Raw genomic sequence first — 20,527 nt, forward strand, 5'->3', positions numbered from 1 at the left:
GTGTTTTGAAGTCCCTAAAGATTTTTTTTTTTTTTATCTTGTGTGCACAAGATTTTAAAACAATATCATCTTCCAGGACTACTGAGTCTCCAATTTTTATGTTAATAACAAAAAATTGACTACAGACAAGTTTCAAGTCGACATAACATATCACACTATATTACCATTTTATTGCTATATTGCCATTGGAAATAAAGCCAAGTTATAGATTGACTATTACTATCGCCATCAAAGATGTACCTTTTGCACCTTCACAATTTGATTTAATAGTTCAAGGCTTTGCAGAGAGTGAATGCATGTATGCTGGTGAATACATATCCAATGGTAAGGGTTGAATGGACGGATGTACTTAAGAGTAGAGAAGATGAGGATGAACATATTGGAAGCATTGAACAATTTACAACAGATTGGTCTGACACTTCAGTCTCTCCTCACAAAACAGACTCTTAACGGTTCAAAAAAAGGAAAAGAAAATGAGGCCAAACGTCATCACCAGAGGTGGAGACGCTGATTGGATTCTGCAAACAAACCTGCACCTGCAGTCAGAGCTGCACTTACACAAACCTGTCAAATGCTTCAGTTGCTCTTAGAAAACTGTTTTTTCTTCAAGTATCACAGCAAGGCCTTATCTTATCCACTTCAAACAGTGATGCCTCTTGCGATGAATCGTTAATGTGAGAGAACTGGAAAACTATTATCTGGACTTGGCAGATTTCTTTGGCTGGCCAATCCTCCCACAGTTCCTGCTAGGAGCCCTCGCTCTAGTCTTCTATCTCCACAAATTGTCCCCATCTCATTCTGTTTCCCTCATGATAATTGAAATAGACTTATTGTTAGCAAAAATGCTTACATCTGAAGCCTTACAGAGAGGACCAAGGGCGATTTGTATTGTATATGTCTTCAATCATGGACTGCTCTACATCTATGGATACAGGTTATTGTTATAAGGGAGCATGTTTGCTGACCAGATAGTAAATTAGCAGAGAACAACTATTATTTATTAGACTTGCTCATTTATACATTTAAAAGGCAATTACCACAATATATATTTATAGATATACATACTTAAACCCATGTCTATTGTTTAGTTTTGCATTTTTTTGTAAATATTGCTAATTATGTGCCACAGTATGCTTTTAAGCTACATAATTGTTATCTTGAAAACTGAAGTCAGATTGTATGCAAATCATCTCTGTATGGTTTGAATGTATAAATGTATGAATGTATGTATATATGTGTAAGCTGATGTGACATTGTGAGGTTTTGTCATTGAGCTGCTGGTGGTGCTGGGTGGAGGTTGCTGTCCATGCTGAGCAGCAACAAAACAACCAGCTTGCTGGCGCGGGGCCATGAAATGCACAATTAGTCCTGGGTCAATGGCATCAGGATTTTCTCAAAGGCAAAAATGCAATCAAAGCATGACTTTATGCTTCTTACAAAACAGAATTTTGGCAACTTTAAATGAAAATCCAAGAGGTAGAAAATTTACAGTGGATCTCACTGGATAAGAGGAGAGATAAATGTATATGTGGACGGAATTTGTTGCACAAAGAGGAAATCTTTATCAGACAGTCATCATAGGGTCACACTACTAATAGTGTGCTGTGACCTCTGACCCATCATCTCCGTACTGACTTTTGCTTTTGATGTTGTTTGCACTTTAAACTGTAGCTTATTCTGTGCCTGACTGGATTGAAAAGTCTCTCTCATAAAACAGTCACGTAAATGACTTCAGTGTTGTAAAGAGCATTTGGCTCCCAGTGTATAAAGGGTACCAGGCTACCCTCTAGTGGCACAGGAAAGCGATGAACCGTGTCACCAAATAAGTTGTTGTCTCCCTCGAATGGATAAAGGGTAAACAGGATACCAAAAGCTGATGGGAGGAAAAGTCCTTTGTGGCTTAAGACGGCGGAGGAAGCCGTGCGGGGAATTCCAGCGCTTCACGGGAGATGTTTACTTTATATGCAAATCAGCCTCATCGAGACCAGAGGTCTTATTTTAAGGCCCGAGCTTCGCTTTTTCTGACTTTTCAAGAAAGAAACCTTTGATGTTGTTAGCAGGAAGGATCGATGCTAGTGAGAGAGAGAGCGAGAGAGAGAGGGAGAGAGAGAGGATGCAGAATGAAAATGTACTTCTGGGGTTGTGTGGGTGTGTGGGCGAGGAGGGGGTTGGAGAGTCTGCCGTCATCACAGCTCCTCTGTTTTAAGCAAGCCCTTTATGCTATAAAAACCCAAGCATCCTGCTATACATGTCCATCTCTGTAGGGAAAAAAAGAAAGCCACAAGTGACGTTTTTAACACCCCCCCTTTACACCACGCAATGCATCATCTGGACATAGTAAAGTTTGTCGGGTCGCATCGGTCTCAAAGGATGCGGGCTGAGGTGTTACTGTTTGACCTTACTGCACCATTTCTTTCTGTTTCATTTAGCACAATCTGTCGGAACAGTTGGGGACAGGAATCAACTGAATGGGTGATCTGAGGTTCTCCGCAACATCCTTCTGACATTTGGCCATGTAGGCCCGCGGTGCCGCTGCGGAGGAGCAACTTTATGGACACACACAGACACACACGCACAAAGAAGAAAAATTCCCACATTTAAGAGCAAGCTTCAAGATCAAGTTGTTGGTTGCAACGTCTACCAGATTTGCAAAGGATTTGACTTATTGTGCAGGGGGTGGACACGAGACAGGATAGGCGCATTTACCACCCGTAAGACATAGGATAATCAAAGACGGTGTTATCATACAAGCCACTTAACAGACTGATAGAAGTGCAAAAAGTGAAAAGCCTTAAGATAAAAAAATTAAAATAAATCGACCAACAAGTCAGATCAGTGCAATGAAAGCAACAGACACTGCCTCATTGAGGATGTAATCAATTACTTATAAAGAAAAAACGCACGGCATAATCCGCATCTACTTACATAGAGGTGATGTTTTTGAATAACTCTGCTATGTCAACACTGGTCCCATTGCTCCCAGTATCTTGCAGGGCGAGTAAAGGGAAAAACCTGCCGTTGTCGGACTTATTGCAATAGATCTCTGTTTGAGAGCAGCTGCAGGTCGGCGGGCAGTCCAGCATGGAGCTCAGATAGTCCTGGAAAACACTCATCAGTAACAAAACCCTCCACCAGCAAATCCGGATCGAATGAAACCATAGATCCATGTCTCCGGGCAAAGGGGGTAGAAGAGGTCCCGGTGTCCTCTGGGTTAGAACAGAACAGGAGAGGAGAGGAGGAGTACAGGAGAAAGGAAGGAGGAGGAGGATGGTGGTGCGTCTGTACAGAGGATGCTCTATGTGAGCGTTTCTGCCGTGGATGGATGCGGTAGTGTCCTTGCGCGTCAGAGATTGGGTGGAAAAGGGAAAAAAAGAAAAGAAAAGACGCAACAAAAAAAACGGAAATCAAAAATATGAAAGCGAACTGATGTGAGGCTCCACTCGTCTTTTCAGCCTAAGATACATGGTGTTTCCCCGGAATGCCGTGCTGCTGCTGATGTCGTCGTCTCTCTCCAAGCAGGACCAGGACGACTGGCTGGAGAGCAGAGAGACAAAATGAGAAGTTGAGGAGCATCAAGTCCCTCCTACCGGCTACTGTCATACTGACACCTGCAGAAACTGCATGCAATCAACAGTGATTACAACTCTACTCATGTATACAGTTGGAGGGCGGCTGTACTGCACGATTTGCTAAAAGGTAAAAATGATAATATTAATATAGAAAGAAATTAAAGATAAGTGATTAAAACCCAGAGCAAACTAGTAATCCTATAAATAATAATATAGGCTAACGGGAAATAAATACAGCAATATTTCAAAAATAAATAAATCAATAAATAAATGTCACGAAGTCCCTAAGGTAAATGAAAAGGTTTGGTCATGTACAATGTGAAGTCATAATCATGTGCACTCCATATGACATTGTATTGTAAGGTTTTCTCACTATTACAGGAATTTACAGATGGTTGGAGCAATAATTTAATGCAATACATATGCTGTGTTTTTAATTGCTGATTTGTATTTTTGTTTTACAAAATCTTCTTTATACTGTATCAGAGATGGAACCAATGGTGGAAAACTGGGGTAACATCATTTAACATTAACACTGGCCTTCCATAAAGATGCTCACCCAACTATTGGCACATTTACTGTGTATTGATAACTATCAGAGTTAGAACGAGTGGTGTAAAAAGTACCCAGAAATGTCCAACAATTTTAAAGTCCCCCTACACTCCAAAGTGTCTTTTGCATATTGTTACTTCAGTTGGATTCTTGAGCTTCACTGTGCAGAATGATGTGTGTGCAGTTTGTTTTCACATTCATCTGCTGAAAGTGTAAAGTTTCTCTGAGCTCAACTTAAAAATGAGTTTAAGGCATGTACCTACAAGCATGATTTGTGACATCACAACTGGTTTGGAAGCCAATCATGGTCCACTATGCAACTTACACAAATGGGATGTGGAAACTTGAAATACACTGAGAATGTACTTCTCAGTGAACTTATTATTCAAAGTAGAGTATTATGTCATATATCTGGAGGGGATCTTTAAAATACTCTACAAGTAAAAGTCTGTCATTCAAAATCAAGTAAAAGTACATTAGTATTATCAGCAAAATGTACTTTAAGTACCAAAGTAAAAATACCGGTTCCTCAGAAAAATCACTCCTGTGAGTGTTATATTATCACATGTAACGTTATTAGATCGTTAATACTTATGCATCAACAGTATGTAGTATTTTTAGCATTTTACTGCTGTAGCTGGTCGGGGTGGAGATAGCTTTATCTTCATGATATAATAGTCTTTACCAATATATTTCAGAAGTGCCAATGACTTTGAATTTAAAGTTTGTAGCCAGACAGTGGTTGAACGTAACTGAGTACATTTTTTAAATACTGTACTTGCAATTTTGAAATATTTGCTTTTTCATTCATTCATTTTCATTTCAGGGGGAAATTTTGCAATTTTTATTCCACTACATTTATCTGACAGCTATCCTTTACAGATTAAGATTATACAATAAAAAAACATGTGATGACTTTATAAAATACAATATTTGTATCATGATAGTCCAAATAACAAGTGATCCTGGGTTAATTAGAGACAAAGGCTACGATATTGTAACCCTAGTTTTATAAGCACAGGTGGAGCCCTCTACTGGACTCTATGGGTAATACGCTCCTCCAATCACCTGCATGGAATCACCCACTGAAATTTGCATGTATGTAGTCGGCCAATCATGCCTACCAATAACGTGTGTTTCACACAGTATATGAAGCAGTCTCATTGCCACTCACTTATCCACAAACCACTTCAGTGAACAGCATATGAGCAGCAGGGTCTAAAGGTAGAGGGCTCCACCTGGGCTTGTAGATCTAGGGTTAAAACATTGTAACCCTCATTTTATTTCAAACAGGCTCTGCCCTCTACTGGACTCTATGGGCACAGTAGGTGGAGCCCGATGAATGTTCGCCCTGCCGCAACATGTCATCAGACTGCCTCACTGACCCACTGCCTCACTTTCCATGGCCTAATCTTGCATGGGTCACAGGTCAAAAACCAGGCACCCTGCACACCTCATTTCTTGAGTCATCTTGGATGATGGGAGAATGCAGGCATATAAATGCCTGGGGGGGCAGGTGTCCCACAGCTGAAACACACACTACCCTTTTCACAAGTCTTGAGTCACACCTGTGAGCATGGACCTTGAAAAGGATCCTGTCATGTCCAAGAGATAGAACCTTATGAACAGACAAGGCATAGACCAAGATGCTGCCATGCATATGTTCTCAACACTCACCCATGTACCACTGCACATGTCAGGGGGTCCAGTCTCCTTTCCTTGCACCAGTGCTGGAATCCCTAACCACTTAGCTTTGTAGCAAGCACTGGTGGATCCTGCTCTCACCTCTTGGATGGTTCGCACCACCTGTGCAGACAATCCAGCCTGCATCAACCTGTCCCTCTCAGGAGCCAAGCCTGGAGAGGTTGGCCCAATGTGGGCAGCACGACTATGGAGCCCACTTCCTGGGACAGAGTCCCCACACTTAAGGGATGGATCAGGGCTGGGTCGCCAACATCTGGGTCATCTCTGCGTACCACGACGCCGAACATTAATCGGGGGCTATCGGGATGACCAACATTCTCTCTCATTTCACTCTCTCCAGCAATGGGAGAATGAGATGAAGAGGAGGAAAAGCATAGAGCAGCTTCCTTGGCCATGGCGCATGTGCAAATGTGTCCACTCCCAAAGGTGGACTGTCCTGCGGCATCAGGAAGAACTAGAGCGGACAGTGGGTGTTCGACTGGCGAACAGGTGCACTTCAACTCTCCCAAACCAGTTCCGAATCTGCTGCACCACCTCATCCAGCAGAGGGCCGCCCCTCAACATGTTCTCCAGACTGGGAATATGGAGGGCCCTCAGAGATAAGAGGAGTTCTGAGGCCCACACCAATAGGTTCTCCACCATCTTCAACAGGGCTGCAGATCAAACTCCGCCCTGCCTGTTGATGTAGACAACTCTGGTGTGGTTGTGTGTTCTCACCAACATGTGTCTCCCCTGAACCAGAGTCAGGAAGTGTTGGAGAACCAGGAGCACCACCTGAGGTTTGAGGAGATTGATGTGTTGGTTTTCCCCTGAAGGCCACACACCACCTATCGCTCTCCCTAGACAGGTGCCCCCCACCCCGTCAGGGATGCATCTGTGAACACCGCTGTATAGGAGGTCACTCGACCCAATGGTGATCTCGTCAATAGATGCTGTGGGGACCCCCAGTAACGCAGGTCCTCCTGCACTGATGGGGGAACGTTCTCTAAGTGGTGTTTGTGCCTCCTGGGATCCAAGCACAGGCTGGCGAACCACTATTGCAGGCGCCGCATGTGCAGGAGCCCCAGTGGAATGACTGGATGTCCCGCCACCATAAGCCCCAATGCCTGCATAACAGTCAACGCTCTCACAGCAGCAGTCTGAGGACTGCCTGCTGCAGTGCCATCAATCTCGGTTCCCACAGAACAGCCTGCAGACTGACCATGTCAAGCACGACTCCCAGATACTCCTTCTGCGAGCGTGGCTGGGGGCCTCTTCCAGTTGATAGCCAAAACCAACCAGTTAGGTGCAGCACCAAACTGGCTATGTGGAAAATGGCCTATTCTCTGGACCTGGCCACAACAATGAGGTCCTCTAAGTAAAAGAAAACCCTCATGCCGTGGTCATATAGTGGTTGCAGTGCCACGTCCACACACTTGCTGAACATATGAGGAGCCAGGGAGTAGCCAAGCGGTAATCTGTTGTACTTGTAGGCTATCCCTTAGGCATCTTTCAGGTCGATGGTGGTAAACTAGTCACCTAGTTGAACCAGTTCCAGCAATCTCCTGATGGTTAGTGAAGGATATTTTCTTGTTATGATTGATGCTTTTGCTAAAACATAATTGCAATAAAATAAAGTCATTGATTTGCTTTTTAGCAAAGAGATTTTATAAGCTTATTTTTAATAGAGGTGTTTCAGATATTAGATTCATTTTTTATACTGTGTGTGAGAAAGCTTATTATGCTGTATTTGAACATTGTGACTGTGAAGTGGAAACACACTGGATGTGAGAAACTTACAAATTCACTTGTTCCCAGAATATAGTAACAGGTCAGTTTAACCTCAACTTCTGCTTTCAGCTAACAAAACAGGAAGCATGAGAGTAGGATGCTCCCATTCAACTGTGAAAAACAAAGCCATATATAGTCTCAAGGTCTTAAGCTGCGCACTGTAAGAAACAGGTGATATTGATCAATAGGTTGTGCAAAGCAGGATGTTTGTCTCTTGAAGTTTCAGATCACCCAGAGGCGTGGCCAGACGTATGGAGTCAGATACCACAAAAAGGAGAAGTAGGACACCATCAACCAATGAGAAGACAACAACACCCCTGTTGCACATTTCTTGATCTATGTATTATAAAATACTGGGTCAGGGAGAGATAGTGTGTCAGACTTCGTGAACTGACAGACAATCTGTTGCTTGTCAGGGAGACTATAGTCAGAGCCAAAGCTCTGTAATATTGCATATTCTACTGGTATTAAAATAAAGCTGATTCTGAGCCTAACAATCTCTTCTCCTATTGCTTCATTAAAAGAACACGCGAGGACCAGAATTGCAGCAGTCCTCAACAATTTGGTGACCCCGACGTGATGAAGACGGAGAAGTGAGGCTCGACGAGCGCAGAACGAGTGACTGCAAAACTTCGCGGCGCCGCTAAAACAAGGTAAGCAGACGTCTGTTGTTCTGCAATTGGCAACGTCTAAATTTGTTTTGAAGTCACTTGCAGTTTTTTCATCCTAAAATAATTAAAACCAGTATAGTGTGCAAGCATAGGGCGAACTCCCCTTAAGGGAGCACTGTAAGGGAGAGTGCGGCGCCGTTCCACCCGAGGGTTGGAGGCCCGTGGTGGTTAGATTCCCCACAAAGACCCAAAGGTTTAAAGACCTGCCTCCGTTAGAGTCGGAGCAAAAGCGGGAAGGTGCTGTAAAGTAGAGGTGGCCTTGACCCAAGGTTCTGAGCTCTGAACGACCAAGAGGGAGACACGCGGATAGATGCCGTGTCAACCCACAGGCTGAAACTCCTTTGTCCGTTAGAGTCAGCATAAAGTACGCTGTACAAGCGAAAAATTAGCGCCAGAGGTACAGCGAGTACGAGATTGGTTTAATTACTATGTAAGTGTGACTGATCAATAGCAACTGAGAGTTGGAGATATAGTCAGAAGCTAAACGTACTATAAGGGGAATTTAAAAGTGTGGGTGGCTTCCAGAGGCTGAGCACTTCGTGAGATTCTCTGACATCTCGCTCAGCAGCTGTTCTGTGGGGAAATTGGGTGGTTTGCATATAGGAAAAGTGTGTCTAAAAAGTTTGTGTACAAAGCCTGGGAATTAACCCCCAGAGTAAGACCGGACTGAACCACCACAAAATTTTGTGCATGAACTGGACATTTGGAGCTATTCACACCAGACCTATATGTGTATATCTTCTTTGAATTATTAGTGTGTTGTAGCACGTTCACAGGTTGTAATCTATCATGGAGGGAGAGTTTGACAGAGAGTGCGAGGAGTATGGAGGTTGTCCAAGAGACACAGTAGGCGGGCAGTGGAATCTGATCAGATTGGAATTGGCCAACAGGTTCCCGCCAAGTAAACAGCAAAAAATTCTTAAAGGTTATGACAAAACATGGGCCTGGCTCCAGGAGCAGGTGCCAAAGTCACATGAAAAAACTTGCTTATTGGGACACCTATCTAAAGCCGAAGAGGCAGCAGTCCAGGATATAAAAAACATAGAGCCTCTGAGGGCAAAGGAAAATGGGGAATTAACAGAAAATGGAAGAAAGCATTAGAAGAGAAAGAGGAGAGAAAAGCATCCATTCACGCTATTACTCTGACTTGTCTTGCAATGAACAGAGACTCGACTAAGACCGCGGGACAGACAACGGACAAAGTAGAAAAGACTGCTCCATCTCTGAAGCCCAACAGACTGTACCCAAAAATTGACCTACGCTCGACCCCGAATGCAGCCGACCCGCCATGCTTGACACTGTGTTCTATGGCTTCTCCCCAGTACACTGAGAAAGCACCAAGCGCTATTCAGGCCCCAATGTTCGCTGTGACAAGTGGGATTTTAGAAACAAGAGAGTTGGATTTTGAAGTGAGAAATGTAGAGATTAGAAGGCAAAACAGTGTAAACATATGCAAGCTCCTCTCTTGGTTAAAAGTAACGGTTCGACTGTCTATCAGCCTTTCTCATTCACCGACATGAACTGTATTTTAGAAAAAATGCCTGCCCCAACAGAAGGCGGATTGGCCTGGATGAACAAATTCTGTCAATTGACTAATGGCTGGAGGCGGGGGTTGGGGGACTGGAGAGCCTTAATTGGGCAACAGCTCCCTCCGCATGAGCAGCGTAAAATTGAGGAAACTGCAAAGATTGATAGGATTTCAGATCAAGTTCCATTCAGCACTCATGCGACTAAAATTGGAAACGTAATGCGAGCCATGTATCCTGTGCCAGAAAGGTCATTGCACTCCCTGACGGTCTGTAGACAGGACAAGGAGAGCATGCCTGAGTTCTTATTGAAGCTACTAGCGAAGTTACTAGCGAAGGACCACACCTCAACCGCACCCCTTCCGGCAATCCCATAAATACTAACCAAACCCGTCTCCTCCTCTTTCGCTCTCGCATTCTGCTCCAGAGCTGAGACTGTACACATCGATTCAATATCTTTAAAAAAGAAAAACTACAAAGTTCCACTTGCTTACTCACCATTTCCCGACCATGGATTTAGTTTCCCTATCCCCGTCGGACAATGACCTTTTCGGCCAGCATCAGGACAACCAAATCCTGAGTCCCTGCCAGTCCATGCCAAAGGATCCGGTCTACAGCTTCCCCACCGCCTCAGTTTTCGAGACTCCGCTTTCCGTAGCCTGCAAGCCACCCAGAATACGGGCAACTCCTTCCAGCTCAGTCCACTCCACGATCCACATTCCACCCAGTTCATCTCTCCTCACCATCCAAAACTACAGTTCACCCGAAGACTCCTCGGCGTCTTCCGGTCGATCTCCTCCCTCCGCAAAATCTCCTCCCTCTGCAAAAAGGGGTCGAAGTGGTCCTAAGACTGTCCATCGCCGTCGCCGTGACTCCCCAACTCCTTCGCCCACCAGGTTGGCTCCAGCTCACCGGCATCGTCCTGATACCAGCCTCACTACTCGCAGCAGTTCGCGGCGTCACCACGCTCCAGGGAGGTCCCCAAAATGTCTGCTTGCTTCGAAAATCTCAGATTGGACTGTAGTAACTCTCCCCAAAACTCTAAAAGACAGAGGAATTCCATTCCACCGCTCGGATAACAAGGCAAAACTATTCAACAAACTCATGTCAGCCGGTAGTTCACTCCACACCATCAACACCAGCCGTCTTCCGGGTGACGTCTCAGTGCAAAGCTTGTCGCGCCGTGACATCAGAGTGCCCGTTAAAGGGACAGAGCAACCATACCCTCCAGCCCAAAGCCAAAGAAGAAGGCAATATCAGAGACAGAAAAGAGGATCACACGGACTACATAACATAAGGGATCAGGTAACCACTTCCCAAATGCACAATGTATTCTTACCAAATTCAGAAGAAGCACCAGGCAATATGATCCCAGGACCTTCCACCTCCCAATCGGCTTTTCATCCCCAACACCGGCAGCCTTAACCATCCCGTGCAATTACCTCTGCAGCCTATGCATCTCAGCATCAACCCATTCAACAGCTTACATCGGTGGGGGAGCCTGGCACCGGGATGCCAGCGCCCCCCACCACTCACTTCCAACAATTGCAGCAACCTGCCACGGCCGGGGCACCGGGATGCCAGCGCCCCCCGCCGTTCACTTCCAACAACTGCAGCCATCTGCCACAGCCGGGGCGCCAGAGCCCCCTGCTGCCCCCTTCTTCCAACAGCAATCTCTTACCTTTATGGGAGCTTCCAGCACCGGGAGGCCGGCGCCTCCCGCTGTTTCCTCCCTCCAACCACAGCAGCTAGCTTTAGCAGGTGCGCCCAGCACCAGGATGCCTGCACCCCCTGCTGCCCCCTTCTTCCAACAGCAACCTCTTGCCCTTACAGGCGCTTCTGGCACTGGGATGCCAGAACCCTCCACCTTTCAGCCCCAGCAACCCTTGTCCATCTGGGCGGCACCGGGATGCCGGCTCCCAGTTTTCCCCCACAGATAACACAGCTGGTTCCTCCCTCTTTTACTTCCGGGCTTCTCCATCAACCTATTCCAGCCCTGAACGCACCCGGCAACTTCACCTTGTCTACAGCCCACCCTCCCACACATCATAACACTCACACCTCTCGTCCTTCTCCAGTCCCAGACAACATCCACAAACAGCTCATCGATGGTAATTATGTTGACCTCGCACTCCTCCTCTTGCCCTCCCTCCACCAACCCTCCGCAGCCAGATTCCTTGACAGTTACGACGTATGTCCCCATCTGAAGGGACATCCTATGCTCCCGCTTTCCCACTTGCCGTCAAGAACTCGATGACTATTTGTCTATCGTGCTCAACCTGGCCCTCCGCTTTGGCGGAAACGGATTTCACCAATATTGCGTTGACTTCGCCTCTGAAGCCGCTGTCTGCTTGCACCAATTCAATGAGGCCACTTACTGGGGCACACTTGACTCAGAACTATACTGCCGCATCTTCGCCGCTCTTGCTGCCCTCACCTGCACCATCTGTGGGGCGCCATCCCACCCCGCCTCCTCCTGCTCAATCCCCACTTGTGCCGAAATACAAAATGTCCGACCAGGAGGTCCCATTTCCTCCCGCCTAGCAGCCATGGCCCCACCAGCACACATAACCCTGAAGCCAGCATCTTCTGCCCCTTCTGTCATCTTCCCCCTACCCGACGGAGTAGACAAGAAAGGCAGACCTATCATGCTCCACGGTGGCCGAACTATATGTAACAACTTTAATGAAGCTGGTTGCTCCATGTCCCAGTGCCGCTACCTCCACGTCTGCTCCTTCTGTGGAGGAGGCCACGCCCGCCCTGCGTGTCCACACTACCCCACCTCACAGAAACTAGGCACTTTGCACTCACCCCGACCCAGCTTTCGTTGAGTTCCTCATAACCCGATGTCGAGAAGGATTTCATTTGGGACTCTCTGCACTACCATCCGCTTCCTTTGAGTGCAAGAATCTTCAGTCCGCCATAACCAACCCCGAGACCGTCGACCTCCTGCTCTCCAAAGAAGTTAAGGAGGGTTTCATGATCGGTCCATTCGCGCATCCCCCCTTCCCTACCTTCTGCATCAGCCCTCTTGGTATCGCCACCAGGAAATATTCTGGAAAAAAACGCATCGTCATCGACCTCTCGGCACCACATAGAAGCACTGTCCCCAGCATTAACAGCTTGATTCCAAGCGAAGACTTCTCCCTTCACTACACAACCATTAACCATGCCATTGCCCTCATCAAACTAGCCGGCAAGGGACCTTGGCTCTCAAAGGCTGACATCACTAGCGCCTTCAAGGTTCTCCCAATCCATCCTGACTTCTGGCGTTTCTTCGGCGTCCGCTAGCGGGGAGCAAACTACTTTGCCGTCAGGCTTACTTTCGGTTGTAAAAGCAGCCCCAAGCTCTTTGATTCCTTGTCCGAAGCCCTTTGCTGGATCCTCTTCAACAACTATAACATCCCGGTCCTTGTCCATCTCTTGGATGACTTCCTCATAATTTCCCCTCCCTCATCGCCACCCGCTTCTGGCCTGGTCACTCTAATTACGGTGTTCTCAAACCTTGGGGTTCCGCTGTCCGGGAAAAGACAGAGGGCCCCTCTACGTCCCTCGAGTTCCTGGGAATCACACTCGATACCAATTCATTTCAGGCCTCACTCCCAGTCGAAAAACTTAACCAGATCACCCTTCTCATATCAGACTTCCTCCTCGCTCCTTGCTGTACCAAAAGGCAGCTTCTCTCGCCCCTGGGCCACCTCAACTTCGTCCTTCGCATCATCAGGTCGCTTCTTCTGCACTCTTTGAAATCTACCCCATAATAGCCGCTGCCGTTCTGTGGGGCCATGAATGGTCCCACAAGTCTATCCTTATCTACTCCGACAACCTAGCAGTTGTAGACATAATCAACAAAGGACGCTCCAACTCCCCATCCATCATGCCATTCTTGCGCCACCTAACCTGGCATTCACCACACACCACTACATCCTCCGCACAGCTCATGTTCCTGGTCATTCAAACACCATCGCTGACTCTCTTTCTCGTTTCTCGTTTCAGAAGTTCAGAAGCTTGGCTCCTCACGCAGATACCCAGCCTACTCTAGTTCCTCCATATTCAGCACTGACCTTCAACTTGTAAATCCAGCTCTAGTACCCCTGATCATCAATTCCCAGAACTCCATCATCAACAGCCTATCGCCCTCAACCCTCTCATCATACTGGACAGCTTGGAAAAGTTTTCACCGCTTTCACGATCAACACAACATCCCGTCATTCGACCTCATCACCCTGACTAGTTTCATAACCTACGCCCATTCTGTTGGCTAATATGGCTATTAAAACACACACCATCAAAGTCTACCTAAGTGGCATCAGCTTCTTTTCAAAACTTATAACCGGCAATCCGGGTTTATCTGCAAGCCATCCTCAGATTACTTCTCTCCTCAAAGGACTTCTCCATCAAGAACCAGACGAAAATCCTTGTCGCCTTCCTCTTACTGCCAACCTGCTTTCATCATGCATTCACATCATCCACTCTGGATAGGGCACTCCTCACGTAGCTCGTACGCTAGAAGCTATGTTCTTGCTCGCCTTCTTTGGTTTCCTCAGATGCTCTGAATTCATCCCCTCTACCTCTCTCTTCGACCCTAACCGCCACGTTTGCATTTCAGATCTGTCCTTTTTCTCGGACAACAGTATGGTCCTGTACTTAAAGCAAACCCAAACCAACCAATCAGGTTTGCCCACACCCGTCTTCTATTTTAAAATCCAATCACCCTTGCAACCCTTTGAAACCCTGGCAAATTACTTGGCGTACAGAAAATCTCAGAGCACCATAGCAACAGATCCTCTTTTTATCTCCGAATCCAGCCAAGTGGCTACTCGATTCTGGTTCCACCATCACTTCCACCACATACTTTCCATCTCCGGAATATCTCCCTCTCATTACTCTGGACACTCCTTCAGAATCGGAGCCGCCACTTCAGCTTCCCGCAACGGAGTTCCTGAACATTTCATTCAACTTATGGGCCGATGGTCCTCCCAAACATACCATCGCTACATTCATTCCGATCTTCAAGATCTCAGAGCTGCTCAAGCTCACCTCGAGTAATGGAAGCTTTTGGGGGTCTGTTGCTGCCCGGGCGCTGCGGCAGATTCCCCACGAAGCTTCCCCACACCCCACACTACAAGCAAACCAGCGGATTACATGCACTAATTTTCTTTAATAAAATCACTCGAACATATCTTGTTGATGGTGTGGTCCTTGCCAGTGAATTGAGATGCAAAAACGTGTGGGTGGACATTGCTGGGTCTCATCCAAGCCAGAACAGGTTGCAACAGACTTTGTTCCGTAAAGCTGTACTAGACAGCATGCCAAAGTCTGTGCAGGGTCAAATGGCGGCAAACCCCGACCTACAGGGATGTAGCACGGAAAAATGGGAAAAACACCTGACTCATTATGTACGGCAAGAAGATGATAAACAAAGAGCACATGCCACTGAGAAAAAATAACAGTCAAACTCAGCTTCTAAAATTGCAATTGGAAAATGAGCTGTGGAAAGCCACCGACTCAAAAAAGTCGGGGAGTGGGGGAGTGGGCTGAGATTGACTGAGGGCTAGTTCAACCTGAGCCGCAAGACGGTGGTGGTGTGTGCACTCGTTGTACACGGCATGGAAGCCATGGTTGCATATGTTACATCCATACGCTCCTCCCCCTGACCCATTGCACGTTACACTGTTCTACGACCGCTGTGGGTCTTTTGTGTATGACGAGGCTTTTATGGATGTGGATGGCTCCGTGTACTGGGTTGCGGCAGATTGCCTGTTTGCGGGTCTGGAGGGCATGGCTGCTTCTGTTACACTAACACCAGACTTCTATCAGTGGTATGAAATGTCTAAAGAGGCTACACCCCACATCACTCTAGCTGTGCATGCTGACCATCAGGCCATGGAGTTGGGTCCCATGACAAAGAGACTGGTAAAAGTCACAGATTGGGAGCCCACCCAAATTCCCAACGCTCTCTTTTCCAAGTCTGAAAAATCATATCAAATTGTTCACAAAACATCAGACTCAGTAATGCTAGAGCACAAACAGATTGAGCGCTTTCATGGTAGAGAAAAAACTGATCATCCTGAGGCCAAAGACATGTTGAGCCTGTCCTTTCTAGGACTGACAGGCTACAGCTGGCATTTTGTCCCTGACTATGTGGAACTTACTACTCCACTCCGCATGCTGGTGAATGAAAAGGCATGAGAAACCTCTCCCCTTCGCTGGGACATACACGCTGAACAGAGTTTCATCACACTCAAACAACTCTCTAACGCCGTAGCCCTCGCTGTGCCTGATTAAACCATCCCGTTTTACCTCGATTTTTCTGAAAAACCACATTCAGTGAATGGCGTGCTTTTTCAGAAAAAGGGGGGTGAGAGACAGATATTCACATACGTTAGTGTCACGTTAGATGCTACAGAGAACAGACCACCATGTACATGACACGCTGCGAGAGTCGCAAATATTTTGAACAAAACAGCACACATGGTAATGGGATACTCACAACACATAGTGTAGTGGCATATGTCAACTCCCAAGCATTTACGATGACATCGTTACGACAGACACGTCTAGAAAAAACTTTAACTGCACCACACATAACGTTCACTCACGAAGGTATAAGCATGGCAGATAACATGGGGGAGGGGGAACCGCATTTGTGTGAAGAAAAAGTACAGTAGGATGTAAGAGTGAGAGTTGATTTGCAGAGCCAACCGTTGCAGGAAGCAGAAGAAACTCTGTTCACAGATGGTTGTTGTTTTAGACATCCTACAGAGGGCTTGAAGGCCGCATGGGCTGTTGTAAGAGTGACAGAGGAGGGGTTTGAGACGATAGCAGTGGAACATGTAACAGGAATGGAATGAGCACAGTTAGCAGAGCTTCAGGCGATGATTGCAGCCTTAGAGTGGTAAGAAGGTAAGAGTGTAAATATTTATACAGATTCTGGTCGGTGCTATTCAAGTAGAACTCAGCCATTGGATCAGAGCAGGGTTCTTGACAGCATCTAAGACACCTATCAAGCATGAGAAAGATGTAAAAAGACTCACAAGTGCATTGATGAAACCCAGACAGATAGCAGTCATAAAATGCAAGGGACATGACAAGACGGACTCGCTGACTGCTAGGGGAAATGACGCAGCAGACCAAGCAGCCAAACAGAGAGCAGGCTATGGGACTCAATACATGATGATGCAAGCAGGCAAGACTGTGTATGATATACTGCCACCTTGCGATGTAAATATGTTAATAGAGGAGCAGCAGAAGGCCTCTCCACATGACCAGAGTGTCTGGATGGCAAGAGGGGCAACCAAGGTCAATGGACTTTGGAGAGGACCACAGGGGAGACCTGTTCTCCCACCTGGTCTGACACAAGTGATGCTCCAGGAAGCACACGGTCCAACTCATTGCGGTAGTGCACAAATGAAACACTATCTCACTCATTGGTGGCACCCTTTCCTACCTGCAATGATTGATAATCACATTAGAAAGTGTAGTATTTGTAACATTTATAATGTGTGTGTATAAGCAAACGATTAAACCACATGAAGGGAAATTTCCTCTGCCCCCACTCCCCGGGCAGGAAATTATCATTGATTACACTGACATGATTGATCGGGTCACAGGATATAGATACCTCCTGGTAGCAGTGGATGCATACACTGGCTGGCCAGAGGTTGTACCTACAAAAAAGGAAGATGTCCAAACAGTGATTAAGTTCTTAATTAATCACTACATTCCAATGCACGGATTTCCAAAGAAAATCAGATCCGATAATGACACACACTTCAAAAACAAAGACCTCCAGGCAGTGGAGAACTGTCTGGGACTAAAACATGCTTTTGGCACAGTATACCATCCTCAGTCCCGAGGAAAAGTGGAGAGGATGAATCAAACCTTAAAGGCAAAGATTGGCAAACTGTGTGCACAAATGAAGCTCAGTTGGGTTGATGCCCTCCCACTGGCTTTGATGTCAGTTCGGAGCTCAGTCAGCTCTGTGACAGGGTTCACCCCATATGAACTCACACATGGGCAACAATTTCTAGGACCTGGAGCTGGTGGCGTGACATCAAAAACCACTCCATTCCTAGCAGCTTTCTCAAAAGAGGTTGCTGAGGCAAAAGGGGGTGAAGAGGGAAGTCCTGCCCCCAAGAACACAGAGTGGGTGCTGCTGAGGGTCATCAAAAGGAAGTGGTCAGAGCCGAGGTGAACAGGACCCTACAAGGTTGCTGAAAGGACCACCCACACCGTCCGGCTAAAGGGAAAAGGAAACACATGGTACCACTGGACGATGTGTGCAGCAGCTGATCCTCCCATCAGGACCTTGGCAGAGATAAGCAAAGATTTGAAAGAGCAGTCAAAAACTGTTGAGAGAGAAAGGAAAAGAGACATTTTCTATTTTTAGCTTTGCACAACACAGGACAGTGTGAGTCAATTAGATGAGAAGGCATTACACATCTTACGTTGAGAGAGGTTCTGCTCAGCTACAGGGATAGGATAGAAGACTCCACTAGAGGGTTGCTATTTAGCCTACTTATTTTTTAATCATTTTATTCATTTTTTACTTAAGTATTATTCATTTTATTTTACTGCATGTTAGTCACACACACTGATCCTCAGTTCAACCACACACCAATCTGCCAGACAGTTGGTGGGCAAGCATTAATTCAGTTGGCTGAAGAGCACCACAGAGCTAGAATTAGACTCACAGTCATTGTCTCTACAGTTTTCATTATATCGGTTATTACTCTTACTGTTACCTTATACTTATATTTGATTCGCAGTTAATCATGTGCATCCCCGATAATAAGTGGGGATGGTTGGGTGTGTTTTGTCTTTTTGCTCTTATTGTTGCAGTTCCTCCACTGTGGTGGGAATGGCGGCACAAGGAAGGGAGGACTCCTTCATCCCAAGAGGAACCAGGGATACCGGGGACAGGTCCAATCACCTACACCCACTCACACACAACCTCAAGGGAACACTCACACACCACCTCACACCTGAACAGGTCCAGATGCTCTCTCCCAGTTCAATCTGATAAGCATAAAGACCCCTGTCTCCAGCGTTATGGAGGCATAGAACTGAATCACACCCTAGCCATTGATGACATCCTGGAAGAAGACTCTGTGTAACTGGGTGTTGGTCTCAGTTAGGTGAGACCAAAAGGGGGAATTGAAGGATATTTTCTTATGATTGATGCTTTTGCTAAAACATAATTGCAATAAAACAAAGTCCTTGATTTGCTTTTTAGCAAAGAGATTTTATAAGCTTATTTTTAATAGAGGTGTTTCAGATATTAGATTCATTTTTTATACTGCGTGTGAGAAAGCTTATTATGCTGTATTTGAACATTGTGACTTTAAAGTGGAAACACACTGGATGTGAGAAACTTACAAATTCACTTATTCCCAGAATATAGTAACAGGTCAGTTTAACCTCAGCTTCTGCTTTCAGCTAACAAAACAGGAAGCATGAGAGTGGGATGCGCCCATTCAACTGTGAAAAACAAAGCCATATATAGTCTCAAGGTCTTAAGCTGCACACTGTAAGAAACAGGTGATATTGATCAGTAGGTTGTGCAAAGCAGGATGTTTGTCTCTTGAAGTTTCAGATCACCCAGAGGCATGGCCGGACGTATGGAGTCAGATACCACGAAAAGGAGAAGCAGGACGCCGTCAACCAATGAGAAGACGACAACACCCCGGTTGCACATTTCTTGATCTATGTATTATAAAATACTGGGTCAGGGAGAGATAGTGTGTCAGACTTCATGAACTGACAGACACTCTGTTGCTTGTCAGGGAGACTATAGTCAGACCCAGAGCTCTGTAATATTGCATATTTACTGATATTAAAATAAAGCTGATTTTGAGCCTAACAATTTCTTCTCCTATTGCTTCATTAAAAGAACACGTGAGGACCAGAGTTGCAGCAGTCCTCAACATTAGCATGCGGAACGTCTTTTGGGCAATGCATTGGTTCAGTATGTGGAGATCCAAAATGGGTCTAAAACATCCTATCTTCTTGGGAAGTAGGAAATATGCAGAATAAAACCCCCTCTGTCTGTTGTGAGTGGGAACGATCGAGACAGCCTGTTTCAGTAACAGGTCCTGGATCTCCTCAGAGAGAGAATCTATCTCCTCTAGGGAGGATAGATTTATCTTCTTGATGCCCGAGAACAGAGGGGGGACACGGCAAAACTGGAGAGAATAACCCTGTCTCAGTGTCTTGTCCATCCACTCTGATAGCCGTGATGCCATGCATCATAAAACTGTGTAAGAGGACAGGCAGTCAACTGGGGGGCAGCAGCCAGAAAGCTATGATATTCCGATTTGGCCCTCTCTGCCGCCTAATCTTCCATAAATGGATGATTGGGGCTGGTAAAAGGGCGGAGCCGACAGAGCGGTCTGCGAACACATTACCATTGGCTGCCTCAGCACAGCATCAGAAGTTGTGTCAGTGCATCTGTTATCCTCCGTATTTCCCACAGAAATAACCAGAGGGGAGCAGAGCAGACTTGGTGTCTCCTCTCCTCAGTCTGTGTGTGGGTCCAGAGCATTACTCTCTGAGGAGGAAGCAATGTGGTCGGCCGTGCTAACGTAACCCCAAGTGGTTAGCTGTATACGCCGGTCCTGTGCAGGGTGACAAACAGCAGGAGACAGTGCTGACACTAAGCAGACATGAGACATCCCCACCCTGTCAATTTGTGGGCGTGAAGGATATAACACCACTAGCAACCTCGCCATTT

The 20,527-nt window shown here is 46.2% G+C and overlaps 1 protein-coding gene and 1 long non-coding RNA gene across 6 annotated transcripts in view; one reads left to right on the top strand and one right to left on the bottom strand.

The window, feature by feature from the left end:
* The window catches only part of ntrk3b (neurotrophic tyrosine kinase, receptor, type 3b), a 180,450-nt gene extending 177,283 nt beyond the window's left edge, over positions 1-3,167 (bottom strand). The window contains exon 1 of the mRNA XM_067595824.1: positions 2,926-3,167. Within this exon, the coding sequence (XP_067451925.1) occupies positions 2,926-3,167 (242 nt within the window). The remainder of the gene's footprint in view (positions 1-2,925) is intronic.
* On the top strand, positions 761-19,646 carry LOC137186782 (uncharacterized). 5 transcript variants are annotated; one of them, XR_010929113.1, is made up of 5 exons: positions 761-3,428; positions 3,520-3,696; positions 7,816-7,914; positions 8,120-8,248; positions 18,637-19,646. It is a non-coding gene; the product is annotated as an uncharacterized lncRNA (long non-coding RNA). The 5 variants fall into 5 exon arrangements; XR_010929103.1 differs by lacking the exon at positions 761-3,428 and adding an exon at positions 5,415-7,375 and having other exon boundaries at positions 3,513-3,696; XR_010929106.1 differs by having other exon boundaries at positions 761-3,696; positions 17,826-19,646.
* The last annotated feature ends 881 nt before the right edge of the window (positions 19,647-20,527 follow it).

The sequence above is a fragment of the Thunnus thynnus genome, chromosome 1 (genome assembly GCF_963924715.1).
Source record: "Thunnus thynnus chromosome 1, fThuThy2.1, whole genome shotgun sequence".
NCBI lineage: Eukaryota > Metazoa > Chordata > Actinopteri > Scombriformes > Scombridae > Thunnus > Thunnus thynnus.